The sequence below is a fragment of the Giraffa tippelskirchi genome, chromosome 13, assembly GCF_054371585.1.
Source record: "Giraffa tippelskirchi isolate mGirTip1 chromosome 13, T2T-mGirTip1v1.2.pri, whole genome shotgun sequence".
Lineage (NCBI taxonomy): Eukaryota > Metazoa > Chordata > Mammalia > Artiodactyla > Giraffidae > Giraffa > Giraffa tippelskirchi.
This window is the reverse complement of record NC_137287.1, coordinates 31,522,866-31,537,760: the sequence shown is the minus strand read 5'-3', so window position 1 is coordinate 31,537,760 and position 14,895 is coordinate 31,522,866. Positions and strand designations below refer to the sequence as shown.

The 14,895-nt window shown below is 57.1% G+C and overlaps 1 protein-coding gene across 19 annotated transcripts in view; it reads left to right on the top strand.

Annotated features, from left to right (window-relative positions):
• CLEC16A (C-type lectin domain containing 16A) overlaps positions 1-14,508 on the top strand; it is a 234,140-nt gene extending 219,632 nt beyond the window's left edge. For 7 of the 19 annotated variants that reach the window (XM_081560421.1, XM_081560420.1, XM_081560406.1 and 4 more), the window contains 2 exons: positions 723-884; positions 11,023-14,508. In XM_081560421.1, the coding sequence (XP_081416547.1) occupies positions 723-884; positions 11,023-11,378 (518 nt within the window). In that variant the 3' untranslated portion in view covers positions 11,379-14,508. Of the gene's footprint in view, positions 1-722; positions 885-7,534; positions 7,663-8,424; positions 9,074-11,022 lie in introns of those variants that run through there. The other 12 variants (XR_014073993.1, XR_014073992.1, XM_081560403.1 and 9 more) reach the window with 6 other exon arrangements.
• Positions 14,509-14,895: the final 387 nt, after the last annotated feature.

Here is a 14,895-nt window from a genome sequence, read left to right as displayed (position 1 = left end):
GTCTCTGAAGCGGGGCCCCTCTGCTCCCTCAGGCTGGGCAGGCTGCAGCCCCATCCTCAACCCCAGAGTTGCTCAGAGGGCCAAACCAAACTGTAATTGCCCGCTTTTCACCAGAACTTGCGTCCCTCCCACACTAAACTTTACGACAGACCTGCCAGGGCAGAGCTGAGTCCCTGGCAGGGGGCATCTTCAGGGTCTCCCCTCCCAACCAGGGCAGCTTCAGAGCTTGGGTCGGGCACGCTGCCTCTGGCAGGACTCGGCCACGTGAGCGGAGGCCCCGCGGTTTGGTGGCAAGGGTGTCCCGCGTCCGTCTGTGAGTGTCACCAGGACGCCTCTGAGCCCCAAGGCTGCGTTGTCCCCTTCAAGGGTGCAGCTGGCGCGATGCTAAGCCAGCATCAGGCACTGATTTATGGCTCAGAATCCCCCACCCCCCCCCCACACACACACGCGCACCCTGGGCTCTATGGCTGTCTGCATCCTTTCCCACAAAATGGCATGGAAGTGTGTCCAGGCCTGTCCTGTGCCCAGCGAGTTCAGCTAATTCTAGGGAGCAGACCCAGACTGTGAAGGAGCTGGCTTTGGGTCAGTTAGCCCTCCTCTTCGAGGCGGAGGCTGCCCACCCCCCGCCGAGGCCTCACACACAGTCCCCGGGGAGGCGGCACCCCTCCATCCAGGCTGACCGGCGGTCCCGCTGGATCACAGCTTCCCGCCTTGCCTTGCAGGCTTCGCCGTGGCCCAGTGCATAAACCAGCACAGCTCATCCTCGCTGTCCTCGCCCTCGCCGTCGGCCAGCGGGAGCCCCAGCGGCAGTGGGAGCACCAGCCACTGCGACTCCGGAGGCGCCAGCTCGTCGTCCACCCCCTCGGCTGCCCAGAGCCCTGCAGGTATTGGCCGCAGGGCACGGTGCGATGCGGGGGACTTGAGGAAATGCTGCGACCCCTCCACCTGAGGCCCCTGGGTGCCCCTCACAGCCGTGTCTGGGGACCCTGCCACTCGGGGTTCCGCGTCCACTCCAGCGTGCCGTTGGCAGTGGGTGGCTGGCTCGGCCTCCAGCAGGGGAGGAATGGCTCTCTTCACGGGCTGGTCCACGGGCTGCAGAGCTGGAGGGGTGGGCAGCGGGCAACTCAGCCTAAATTCATCCCACTGTCACTTCCAGAGTCTTAGATGTCGCGAAGAGGGGTCTCCCAGACGTGATGCTTTGAACTCTGGCAAAAGAATCGTGTCTCTGCTAATTTTTTTTTTTCCCTGCATAACATACCAATTTCCTCTTTAAATGTTTGGGGCCATCCAATCGTCTGTGACCAGGGGGTGCCTCTTGTTGGCCTTTTTGAGAGTCTGTCAGGATGGGCGGGAGTCACAGCTTGCCCTCCTGTAACTGACACACACACAGGTGTGGTGCAGAGAGAGCCTGTGTGCAAGAAGCCTGGGGTGAGACACGTGCATGGTCCGCCCAGCTCTCTGAGCCCCTCACCCATGAGCCCCTGGCTGCAGTGCGTAAGATCCCAGAAATGAAGATGCCAGGCTTGTTTCTTGAGCACCGCTGCCCCTGAGTGCAGCCAAAGGAGCAGGGCCTTGCGCCCGCCTGCTGCTTCACACCCCGGCAGGTCTGCTTCACACCCCAGCCGGTGACCCATGGGTCTAGAGGGCCCAGACGTCTCTGATTTGGGGGACCTCCATAACTCTGGTCTGCACCCCCATCTGGGAACCCTCAGTGTCATTCCCTGTTCCTGCAGGGTCCCCTCCAGAGCCCCCACCCATTGTTATTTCAGGGACACCTGTGCACACCCTTGTTGACTGATGGATTGACGGGTCTTGACAAAAGCAGTGTGCCAGGACAGGAGCTACCATGGTGCTGGGAAATTGAGAGCCCTTGGCCACTGTCCACTCAACACCAGAGGCAGAGATCCCCTTGGGTGCCCACCCCTCTGTCCAGGGTTTTCAGCCTCCACTGTTCTCGGCAAAGGGTTAACTGCTCCTGGTCTCCACGCCTATGGCTCAGGGCACCCCCGCCCCTCCTTCCACGAGCATCCATTACCTCCATCTCTGACGGACATTCACAAGGGCCCCAGCAGCAAGGTCACCCTCTGGCCACCTCACTTAGAGCCCCCTTCCACTCGGCACCTGCTCCCCTCCCTGCCCCAACCCCAGGGAGAGACGACCGCCCTTTCTGAGCTATTTCTGAGCCCAACTGACGGTTGGCTACGTGTCCAGGCAGTTGCTGCTGCCGTTCCCAGGCTCGTAGCTGGGGAATCCAGACAGAGGTTTCTCAGAAGCCAAGGACAGCCCTCAGCCTCCCCCTGAGGCCTGGGCTCATGCTGGCTTTGAGGGCTCAAGAGCAGGGTTATGTGTTGACATGACACGTGTTTGCCCGCGTGTTCCAGCGTGTGCACGGTTCTGTGTCTCTGTCAAGTGCACCCACACACACACAAACTTCCAATTGCATTTCGGGTGAAAGGTCTCTTCCTGGCGCCGCTGTGTACGCCTTCCTTTCATGTTTAAGGAGGCACAGCCGACAGCTAAACAAATTAAAGAGCCATACACTTCTTTGCCTCCAACTGAAGCCAGAAGAGAAGCACGCTATCAAAGTCGGGCCTGGGTGTGCAGAGGTCCACCTGAGTGTGGCCCCTGGGGCTCTGCACCTTGCCCACCTTGCACTTTGCGCTCGTTTCTTTGTTCTTGGCCTCCGTCCCTACCCCCCACCACCCCCTGCTCGGTGCCAATGACATGTCTCCTTGTCTCCGGAATGCGGGGGCCGTTAGCCCGCTGTCAGGTAAGTGATGATCAGGCCCCAGCTGTCTGCTCCCGATCGGTGTGTCCCCGGCAGGCCTGCAGAGGCAGGTGTTAGAGGCCCCATTTTTTATGCTGCCTGACAGTAAAAGCCTGGAGCCCAGCCTGCCCGTCCAGATCTCTGCAGACAGTGAAATAACTCACCTCCCGATGCAGGGCCGGCCTGTGGGGCAGCTGGTGCTTCCCTCTCAACTGAGGAGCTGGCTGTTGATCCCTGGAAGGAAAGGGTGCCCCAGGGTTGGGGCAGCAGGCCCCAGGAGGATCTCTGGTCACTTCCTCTTGATCCCAAACCTCCAGGCCAGGCTTCAGCCACCAGGTCCATCCAGAAAACAGCCCATGGGGTTTCCATGTTCCCTGGAGGGACAGGTCTACCCAGATGATGCCAACCTCTGCCTGGTGTCCTACCCAGCCTTGCTACATGAAAGAAGAGGGGAGGGTTCTATTGGGACGGGTACCCTTCTTCCCGTGTCCTGGTTAGATGTCTGTCCAGGTGGTCGCCCAGTGTTCAGGCTTCCGATTTGGAAGTCATCAGACTTTCCCCTGCAGGATCAGCTGGGCAGGAGCTCGGGCCAGGACTTCACCCCACAGCCCATCCAGCCTGGACAGCAAACAGCGGCAGCCCAGCTGCGGGGGCCATTTGTCCCAAAGTGGGTTTTGAGGGCACAGTGCTGGATCAGAAGCATCCCTGGCCCTGTATTTCCAGAGCCTTCTGAGCCCAGGAAGTTCCCAGGGTGGAGAGCAGCTGCCAGGCCCTCTGCAACCAGAATTAGCAAACTCCAGGGCTTCTGTGCTCTTGAAGCCACACTGTGCGTGTCAGGGTCTGGTCATGAAAGCACTTGGGAGATGCTGTCCACTAGGAGATGAGCCCAGTGTTCTTTTTCTCTGACCCATGGAATTGAAACCTGGAATTGTGTGGCTCAACAGTAAAGAATACGCCTGCCAATGCAGGAGACCCAGGTTCAATCCCTGGATCAGGAAGATTCCCTGGAGAAGGAAATGGGAGATCCCCTGGAGAAGAGAAGGGCATGGCTACCCACTCCAGTGTTCTTGCCTGGAGAATCCCATGGACAGAGGAGCCTGGCGGGCTGGGCTGCAGTCCATGGGGTCACAAAGAATCAGACACGACTGAGCGACTAATACTTTCACTTTCATCCATGAAAAGCAGAGATGACCTTCACACTATCAGCCATCAGTGTGGCCTGGGCCCCCACCGCCCAGCCCTCTGGGTGTACCCCCACCACAGGGCGCCCCAGTAGGCACTGCTCCCAAAATCCACGTGTCAGGCGTGTGGCTCACAAGCACTTTACAGATACCCGCCCATTGAATTCTGCCACCCTCTGCCTCACACTGAGCAGCTGAAAACCACGGGGGCTCAGAGGGGTGTCATCTCACGGCTTGGCCAGGATGCTGCAGCTGGTAGCTGCAGAGGTCCAGAACCCTGCCCCACGCACATCTGTCCCTGGTGCCTCCAGGGGGCGCCCCTGAGACCTGGGGATTGGTCCTGCTCCCCGCTGGAGACTGCCAGTGACATGCAGGCATCTCCGCTCCCGAAGCCCACCGTTGCTCTCGAGCCAGACAAGGAGCCTCAGCTCGCTCACAGAGGCCCAGGTCACTGTGCAGCTCCTGTGGGGGGGAGCCCAGCGGCCCCCAAATCAGCCACAAAACGGACCCCAGACGGCCACGGGTCCTCAGCCATGGGTTCACCCCCAGAGGAGGGCGTGAAACTCTCCCGATGCCCCGTTGTGCTTTCTGCCTCCACCCTCGGTCCAGCCCAGGGGACGTTGTGTTTCCTGCCTGGGTTTGAAAGAGGCCCGTGTTTACCCCAAACACGAATTTCCTCAGCTTCCCATGGGGCCTTCAGTCACGTGGACGTCAGACCTGGACTCAGTAGGGTCTCTCCACCAACCCAGCCCTCACACCCTGCCCAAGAGGCTCTTCTCTGTGCCTCTGACTACCTTGGCCTTGGTACCCCACCCCTGCGTGATTGCTTTTGCCAGACAAACAGGTTTTTGTTGAGTTCCTACTGTGCGCAGGCCCTAAAGCCTGGAATGTACAAGCTGACGGGGAGGCCAAGTCTGTCAGAGGACCACGCAGATAAGTGTCCATTTATAAACTATGAGCTGGGGGCTGTGGGCAGGGTCGAAGCCTCCCAGAGGAGGCATCGTTGGGGATGAAAGCCCAAGAACGAGGAGGTGACTAGAGGGCTCCCTGGAGAAGGTGGCCTTTGGGTCTCACACAGTTCCCCAAGGCCCAGTCCAGAATCTGGCTGGTGACAAGTCAATTCCTTTCCCCCACCTCTCTGGGATCTACCTATCAATTCCATTCTTGCAAATACAGGCCTGAGGGCTGGTCTGTCTCCAAGAAACAGCCCCCATGCCCATCAGGGCCAAGGCCCCAGGTGAGGCTTCAGGCCCACACAGGCAGAGGGACCATCACCAGAAGGGGGAAGGGACCTACCTAGACAGGTCACCATTTGCCAGTGGCCCACAGATATCCTTCTGTGTGGGGAACACCTGCTTCTGAGTCTCCTTCACATACCAAAGACAGATCGTGGACACTTGTGAGTGGCTTCTTAGCAAGCGAAGGCCCTCAAATCATGGCCGAGACACCCCAGGCTGAAGTGAAAGTGTAGTCGCTCGGTCACGTCTAACTCTTTGCGATCCCATGGACTATAGCCCACCAGGCTCCTCTGTCCATGGGATTCTCCAGGGGCACCTTCCCGACCCAGGGATCAAACCTGGGTCTCCTGCATTACAGGTGGATTCTTTACTGTCTGAGCCACCAGGGAAGCCCCCAGACTGAAGGAGAGGTGAAAACTGAATTCTGTGGTAACCACAGGAGCCAACCAGAAAGAGCTGGGGGCAAGGGGATTTTATTTTCATTGTGAATTATTTATCTGTTAAAGCTGGGCCCCAGGGGGCTTTTATTGTTTAGTTTTAACACCTGATGCGTGAGTCTGCCTGTTCCCACCGTCCTTTAAAGAGTTTGCTGGAATCCTCAAGTCTTTGCAGGGAGCAGCAGGCACCCTGTGCTGCAGAGGCGTCCAGGCGCCCGGCCTCTTGTCGCTGGCTCATCCAGCATAGCCAGCCTTGTGGGCCTCGGCTTGTTCTCCAGGGAGAAAATCATGGGTTTGGAATGAGCAGGCTTTTTTTCTTTCCTTAAACATTTTATGGTTTTGAGAAACTGAAATTGAAGGAAACATATGGCGGGAAAGAGAGAATAGACCCAATCTTAGAACCAAATGTAGGATCAGTAGGAATACTTTAGAAGTATCTTCTGGGTTATGCCCATGCGTGTGCTCATGTGCGCGCGCCCACACACACACACACACACACACACATACGCACGCATGCACATACATGCACGCATTGTGGGATTCTAGTAAAAAAGCCTCCACTGAGAGCTCTGTGACCCACACCAAGTTCCTCAAACAGCCAGTCTGCCTCCTACCTTCAGTCTGCTGTGTTTCACCTGTGTTCTGGGTGAGTGACTTTGAGGAGGAGGATGGAAAATATTTTGTTAAGAAAGCAAGTCAGACTGAAGGCCAAGGCCGCTCTTTCCAGTGTCCATCTTCAGGCCCAGGGAATTCTGAGCTGGGGTCCCTCTGACTCTTCCCTGAGGGTTTATAGGAAGAAGGAAGAGCTTGGCTCCCCATGTTGGACACCTGTGCCTGTTCGTCCCTCCCCCCCGACCCCCATCCTCACCTGCTTCCTGAGACAATTGTCTGAACCTGCGACCTTCAGCCCGGAGCACCCAGTTGGTCCCACTTGGGCCGACTGAGCACCAGAGCTCAGGGCCGACCTGTGTGTCACCCATCTCCGGCACCGCAGGCGGGCAGGACTCTTGGACACAACCCCAAGTCAAACGTCTTCTCTCTTCTCCCCGCTGTTCTCCGTGACATTAATTTTAAGTGTGGTAAAATACACCTAACATCACATGTGCCATTTTAACCCCTTTTAAGCCAACAGTTCCATCCATTCGCCTTGTTGCGCTCTGTGGCGTTCATCATAAGCTTGGGCCTAATGCGAGTTTGTCTCAGAGCGGGCGGTTGGTTCCTCCCCAGGGAGATGCTCCTAACACTTTTGTTGCAGCCGATTAGAACCCACCCCCTGGCCGCTTGGCGCCTGCCCTCAGATCTTGCTGCTGTGGTTCAACGTTGGTTTCAAAGGCGCAGACTGCAGAGCGCAGCGGCGGGTGGAGCGTCGCCTCATGGCTGTGGAGGGGGTGACCAGGGAGGGGTCGAGGGAAGCTCTGCTGGTGGCTTCAGGGGCTGCCTTGTCAGTGGGGGTCAGAAATCCACTTGTTTCTCTAACTGCATCAGCTCTGATCCCCCACCCACACACCCTTCCCTCCTCAGACGGGCCCAGGGATGCAGGGTTTTCATCTTAACCCGCAGGCAGTTCTGTTCCTCCATCACCGAGACCAGGTGTTGCTGACCACCCCGAGGCTTTCCTACCCAACAGGACAGACCTCCGCCGTCTTTACCTGCTTGAGTCCCATGAGCGGACGATGTGGTTCTTAGCTCGTCTTAGCCCCCATCTCCTCCCGGGGTTGGTGGGCGTGGGGTGGGGTGTCCCCCGTATGTGGGGGCCGCGTCGGCAGCCCCCCCGGGGCACAGCCCCCGCCCCCCACCCCGCGCTGTCGTCAGTGCTTCGCGTCCGTCACTCCTCTGTGTGCCCCTCCATGTCCCCCTTCTCTGTGCAGTTGTTAAAAGCTTTCTATGATCTGTCGCTGTGTTTCCCTCTAGTCAGGAGTGGCAGGAAAGGACGCCGGCGCGTGTTCAGCCTGTCGGAGGCCGACAGTCACGGCGGCCACTGGGTTTAGTGCTTCGATCGGCAGCTGTCACGGCACCTCTGGCTCGGTCACTGCAGGCAGGTCTCCTCCGTTAGCCTCCTGGGCCCTGGACGCCCCCCGCCACCCCTCCACACACTGCATTTCCGCTCCTGCAGACCCCCAGAATGCCGGGCCAGGGCACGGGGAGCCCCAGCCGCCCGCCCGAGCCATTTCCTCAGCTCCGGTCCCCTCCTGGCTTCATCCCACCCAAGGACCGAACCCCCGGCCCTTGACCCAGGGGTTTCAGCTGGGTCAGCTCCTCTGCAAGGCAGAGCCAGGCAGCCTGGAGACACTGCCCTCCATGAGACAGCGCACCAGGCTAGGCACAAGCCCTGAGCTAAGGGGGTTTCCAGCCCTTTCCCCGAAGGGCCCCCCAGTTTAGGCCACGAGGGCTAGGCAGTAGAATTTGCAAAAAGCCACAAAGAAGTCACCTAGTTGCTTTTTTTTCTTTTCCTTTTCCTCCCCCCACCCCCCGTCCCCCCGCTCCCTCTCCCCTCAGCCTTGCTCGAATCTAAGTGGTAGATTCCATCACATTCCAGCCAAGTCATTTCACTCGTAAGCGCGCCAGTGGACATGACTCCACCATTTTCCCTTCTTGCGATCAGAGCTCCAAATAGCGGCCGTGTGTGGGCTGTGGTCACTGCCACCCTCCCTCGATGCTCCCCCTAGGGTTCCCCCCACCCTGCGCCCTCCGTCTGGGCAGTGGCACTCGTCAGACAGGAGCCTTTGCCTTCTCTTGCATTTAAAAGCTGCCTCCCCTGAGCTTTGCCCTCCTACTTGCTGTCTTTTTTCTTCCCCACGTAGCTCAGTCCCACCTCCCCCAGCCTGAGCATGTCAAATCCTCATCTTAGCCCTGGAGCTGCAGATCAGCCTCCGAGGGTGCCAACCAGGGACTCAGGGCACCCACTGCCTTGGTTTCAACTCGAGGCAGCACCACGGGGAGGCCGAGCACCCCTCACGGGAACCTGGACGTTGGGCTCTCTGGCTCCGGCCACCACTCGTCTCCTGGGTTAGGCCCGAACCTGTGCCCTCAGAGCTCAGAAACACCAGCAGGCAACCAAGGCCGGAGGGTCGGCAGTGACCACTGCAGGTCCGTGCTTGACCAGAAACAGTGTCCTCCCTGGGTAATTTTCCCTTGAATGTATAAATTTGTAGCTAACATTCATGAAGCAGCTCTTAGTTTCAAAATCGGTAGGTAGATATAGATAGATAGATAGATAGATAGATAGATAGGTGGGAAATAGACAGATGATAGAAGATGATCAATAGGTAGATAGCTAGATGATAGAGAGGAAATAGATAGGTAATAGGTAGATAGAAACAAAGAACAGTGTTGTAGACGATGGGTAAGAAAAGGTTATTTTTCTTGTTTAAAAAAATAAATAGGAAGACGCTCTTTTTCAGGGGGCAAATGGATCCTTTTAATAAAGTTGTTCTTTTCCTAAAGAAGAAACCACTTTTGTGTGTACTGCATCGTTTGTTGGTTTGTTTCCTAATATATTTAACGGCAGCCTTCCCACACGCTTGATCGTTCTCACCACCAGAAACCCAGGCAGGACTCAGGGAATGAGGTTTGCCGGCCTCTTGAAAATCTGCATGCAAGTGCAGACTCGAACAAAGAGGGAATTCTCCTAGAGAATTCTGCAGAAAACGTGAAGGAAACGCTCCGAAGCTCTGTCTCCAGATGGCACAGAAATGCCGTTTGTTTGGTTAGTCATCTCTAAACTGCCTCGCCAGCAGCTAAGCCCACACGTGGGTCCTTCTGTAATAAGTTCCTGGACACGCTCGTGTGAAGCGAGGCAAGGCCGCCGGAGCAGGTGAACCCCACGCTCAGAGCCTCACGTTCAGGGCGCGCCATGTCCCAACATGAGCCCAAGGCCTGAAATCAGCCTGTCGCCACCAGGCGTCCTTACTGAGTGGAGCAAATTCACTGAAATTCAGAGAAACCAGAAAGCGTGTGGGGTTGTTTACTCAGCATTTCTGAGCTCAGATCGCACCTTGAATCATTTTTTCCACTAGTGCTCACCCATGTCCACCAAAACCACCCCCCTCCCCCAGAGCCCCATGTGGTGGTTTTCTGTGGGCCTACTCTTAAAAAAAAAAAAAGGGAAAGAAAGAAAAGAAAAAGGACCTTGTGCAGAAGTGACCTGGGGCCTTTCTGAGCTCGCCGTGCCCAGGGTGGGGGTCCTCTGGGAAGGAGCGATGTGTCCTTTAGGAGACCCCATCTGTTGCTTGTGCTTTTTCTCCACGCTGGGGACCCTCTTTCCTCTCTTTCATCCCATTCTGTACGCCCTTTGGTTTTATTTTGCGCTTGGTTTTTCCATTCTTTTGCTCTGTGTTCAGTTTGCGGTTCTGTTTTGTTTTGGCTTAACTTAAAAAAAAAAATACAACTCATTTAAGTGGAATCACATTGAACCAAAAAACGTCTGCCATCATCCCAGGGCCCGGAGTGCTTTTGGATTCCCACTCCACACAGTGTGCTCAGAGCCCTGTTGACCCCAGGATCTGTAACGAGGGAGATTTGCTCTCCGAGCGAGATGCCCACGACCTTCTCATCTGTGTTTGCCAATCGCTAGCACGTGAAGTCTTGGCAGATGTTTCCCACGAGGGAGCCCCAGTCCAGCTGGTGTCTCTGCCAGCCTGCTCCTCTTTGAAAAGCAAATAACCATTCGCCTGTAATCTAATCAACGGATTTTGAAAAGCACCAAAAAAAGAAACTGCTGCTCCAAAAATAACTGCTTCAGGCCACCCCTCCCTCCTGACATGATTTCTCTCGGTGGCCCCGGCACGGGGGTGGAGGGGGGAGAGACCCTCAGCATAGAAATGGCCTGGTGATCACAGCCCCTTGCTGGGTGCTAACTCCGTACTCAGAGCAGGAGCAGGCGAGAGAACCACAGTCCAAAGTCTTGTTCTAGTTGTGCAAAGCCGAAAAGTTCTATAGAATTCCTTTTTTATTTTTTAAATATTGCTGTGAGTTCCCTCTTGGGCACTGTTACCAAATATAGACTCTGAGAAATGGCCTGTGGTGATAAGCACACCCAAGCCCGTCTCTCCCTAAACATGTGTTTCTCCTCGGGCAGGTGGTTCATACTCGGAGCCGGTTTAGGCTGCTTCCTGGCACGGGGAACTGGGCTTCCAGAATCCACTCTGCACAGGCCCCTAAATGTGTCCCTTGCTTCACAAGTCAGGGTAACCCTGGGCCCTGGCCAACTTGCCCCAGTCCTAGGTGGGTCCCCAGAAGGAGGAAGGGGAGGCAAGCTGGTTTCCCCCACACGCTTCATCTCCCACCCACACATCCCTGGGCCTTTGTTCAGGACGGGAGCAGAGGGTACCAGCGCGAGCAGAGCCTCTCGGAGCTGAGCGTGCCTCTCTTTCTTCTCCCCCCCGATCCCCCCCATCCAGATGACCCCATGATCACGGAGCAGCCTCAGCCTAACCTCCCTGACCAGTTGGTGATCGTCAACGAAACAGAAGCCGAGGCCAGGCCCAGCAAGAGCCTGGCGAGGAGCGCGGACGTGGAGACCGTCACCCTGTCGCCCAGCCTCATCCCCGCCCAGCAGCCCACCATCTCCCTGCTCTGCGAGGACGCTGCGGACACGCTGAGTGTGGAGTCGCTGACCCTCGTCCCGCCCGTCGACCGCCACAGCCTCCACGCCCTCACCGGCATCCCGCCGCCGCCCTTGCCAGCCGTGGTGGGCACAGGGGCCCCGGGCTCAGGGGCCGGGCAGCCGGAGCCAGCAGACCCCACCGAGCCCTGAGCTGGCCTCCCTCCGGGTGTACGTGTGTGTGTGTGTGTGTGTATGTGGGTGTGTGTGGCCCCGCTGGCAGGGACCTGGTACAGCTGACCCCCTCTCCGGGAACATCCACAGTTCTTCTCGGCCCCAGGGAGCACCTCGAACCATCCTTGCGCTCCTCTGCTCCAATTGGAATCCCCCTTTGACTTCACGCTTCTTTGAGAGCAGGCTGGGACCAGTGGCAACACCCCAGCGAACCCAGATCATCCTACAGCCGCCTCAGGGAGGGGGCTGGGCTCCTGGTCTCAGAGCCCTCGGCCCCCAGGGGGCAGGAGGGGCAGCGGCAGGACCCATCAGCAGCACTCGCTTCATCAGCCAGCCCCTCCCCTGTCTCGGAGGTCCTCTGCCACCATCCCCAGTGTGCAGAGAAGCAGCGGATGTGGTCACTTCGTGTAGAAATTTCTAGAAAAGCGAACTTCGATAAACACCTCCTTTGGATATTTATTCCTGCTTTTGGCAGCAGATGAAAAACAGCTATTTAAAAAGTTCAAAAGAAAAAAAGAAACGACCTCCACCCTAAGGTTTGATGTCATGTTAAAAGTGTAATATTCCTGTAGAGATTTCATTTTCATTTTCCCTTGAACCTCCCAGGATTTGCAGTTTAGGGTTTTCTGTCCGGCTTTCTCCATTGTCTTAAGGGATTCTGACTTCTTTGTTCCTCACTAACCCGGCGAGCCTGTGGAATGATAGAAGTCCCTTCTGGAAAGCTTAAAGTATTTTTTAAGCAACAATAAGGGAGAGATGCGTATCCTTAGGTACACACAGAGCTGAGAGGGCCAAAATTTCTCTTCCGTGGCAGCCCAGGGCATCACCCAGATCTTTCCATACAAAGGGGGACTCTGGTCAGGTCCCTGCTCAGGGCCACTCCCCATCCTTCTGGACTAAAACCAAACAGGATGGTTTTCCAGCATGGCCTTCGGTTGTCACCATCCCTCCATTTGCCTAAGAAAGAACCGTGTGGGACTGCAGGGACTCTGGCCTCCGAGGCTCGATGGAAAGAAAAGGTCATGGAAACCGTGCTCCAAAGCCATTGCCTGCTGCTCAGCTGTTTGAGTGCCCACAGGCAGAGACACCCCAAGGGTCAGCCCCTGCCCAGCAGCGAGGACATGATGTCCTAGGAGCCTGGGTTTTGTCCCTCTTCCTCTCAGCTGCTGCTGTAAAGATGCAAGCTCGTTTGTGTTTGTTTTTTGTTTTGTAATGAAAACCCCCAGTTCCTTCTCCATTTAGGCTGGGTGTGTGCAGACCAGGTCTCCTCTGTATTCGATAAAGCTCCCAAGATGTTCTTTCTGCTCAAACCAGGCACAGCCAAGCGACCCTCACCTCACTGATCGATGTTCAGACCTTGCAGAACTGGCCTCCATGTGTTCCCACAAGAGTGTGAGCACCCACCGTGTCAGCACTGGCGGGGCCAGGTTATCAAGCGGCCTCAGAAGATGCTACGCAAGCTCACCTGTTAGAGGAACCCATCCCCCTCGCCTCTTCCTCCATCTGCAATCAAGCAGGGTCTGCCTGGGCCAGATTCAGCCTCCTAAAGGAAAGTTCCCCCAAGGAAGGGGCATGGCGTCTGCAGGGCAGGCCTCTCCAGCCATCAGAAGCCCCTGGGCAGGTGAGACCAGCCAGCACCAACAGGGAAAAAGACCCAGCTCAGACAGGACGCCATTTCGGCAGAAATTCCAGGGGCCCCAGCAAGGAGGGACAAGCCACGACCTTCAGCGGAGCCCTCCAGAAAGGACAGGCGGTGGGGACAGAAGGAGGGAGAAAGTACGTGTTGTCAGGGAGGGACCCCACTGGTGTCTCTGCTGGGATGAGACGCAGGATCACTGCAGAGCCCCCTACTTCTGCTTTTGAAATGTTTCTGGAGCAGCAGAAAGGAGGAAAGGCCAGTGGCATTATTGTGAGGAAGAAGCCCAGGCAGGTGGGCCCAGGCCTTCAAGCTCTACAGGCGCAAGGTCTCAGGCAGCGGGAACCACACGCCCAGAAGGACCAGGGCAGCATCGCCAGGCGGGAGAGCCCCTGCCTCTGTGGGCTGCTGAGCAGAAACTGCGATCAGGCCAAGCTTCCACCCAACGCCTGGCCCAGGGGCAGACCTTTCCCCAGGTGGGCTCGCAGGGTTGGTCCCGGGCCGCCCACAGCCTGCTGGCAGCCAGGTCCCCACCATCTTGGCAGCACTGGGCACAGCCACGTCTTCAGGAGCACCCCCAAAAAGCAAACAGTGGGGCCACCTCCAGAAGGGCCCTTCCAGACAGCAGGCACTGTCTCCGGGGGTCTCCGGGGCAGAGAGTAGAACTAGGAATTCTTGGCGAGCCCAGGGCGGGCAGGGACCATGGCCCTGTGACACGTGGGTACCAGACTCAGATCATGCATCCCTCCATCTCCACGTCATGTCCCTCCAGAGACCCTCCCCAAGTCCACATCAGGCCCATTGGGTTTGCCAAGTCAGGGGCAGGGCTGGCCACGTGGACTGCCAAACATCAGCTTTGAAAGTGGCTGGGGGAAAGCACATGTGTTTCTGGTTTGCCAGCAGGGGCACCTCAAAGTCAGAGGGGCACATGCCCCCCACCCGGGAGTGGGTATTGATTGTCCTGCCAGCACCAGCAGACCCTCTGGGCTCCCCTTGCCCCTCCGGGCCTGCCCTGCTTGCTGCTCTCTGCAGAAGGCAGTGCCCCCCCCAAACACCTGCCCTGCGACCTGGGGGTGAGTGATGGAACACACCTCTCTACAGACATACACTAGCTTTCCCTAAGTTCTCAAGATGCACTGGTCCATAAGACGCGAGGCGGGGTGAGGACCGACACTCATCTTCTTTTCCAGACGCAATAAATAAGAAATATTTAATGTAGTCACGATGACGGGGGCAGAAACTGTTAGGGTTCCTTATGTTCCTCCGAGTTGAAGATATGTAAATAATTCTTGTCCCAGGGTGGAGTGGGATTGAGAAACCTCATGCTTTCTGGGCCCCGGGACCTTTCAGGGAAGTACCGGCTCTCGCCAGCATGACTCATGCTTCGCGGGTACTGAACACAAGGGTGGAAATGAAAACTGGAACTTCCTTGTAAATTTGAATTTGGCAATTAAAAAAAAAAAGAGTTACCAAGAATGTGGCTGCTGCTCCATGGCTTTATGGCAGGAAGGCCACAGCCCGTCAGAGGGGAAGGTTCTTGGCCGTCTGACCGCCCCCCGCAACCCTGTCGGAGCTGCCAGGTGGGGTGCAGCCGCTGGGTCCTCCCCACCCCCACCCTAGCCAGGTACCCCCGGTTCCTGAAAGGAGGGGCAGGGAGAACACCTCAGGTGCTCCCTTCAGAAAGGAGCTCCCAACCCCAGGCAGGTCAGGTGCCATGAGCCTGGAGCATCCCTCAGCTGCTGGGCTCCATCTGAGCCTCAGCTTTGACACCTAGAGAATGGGCTCGTTATAGCCCTGCCTCGTAGGCTGAACAAGGGGCCCGGTGCGATGTCGCTGCTGCACCTTGGGCTCCCCACTGAG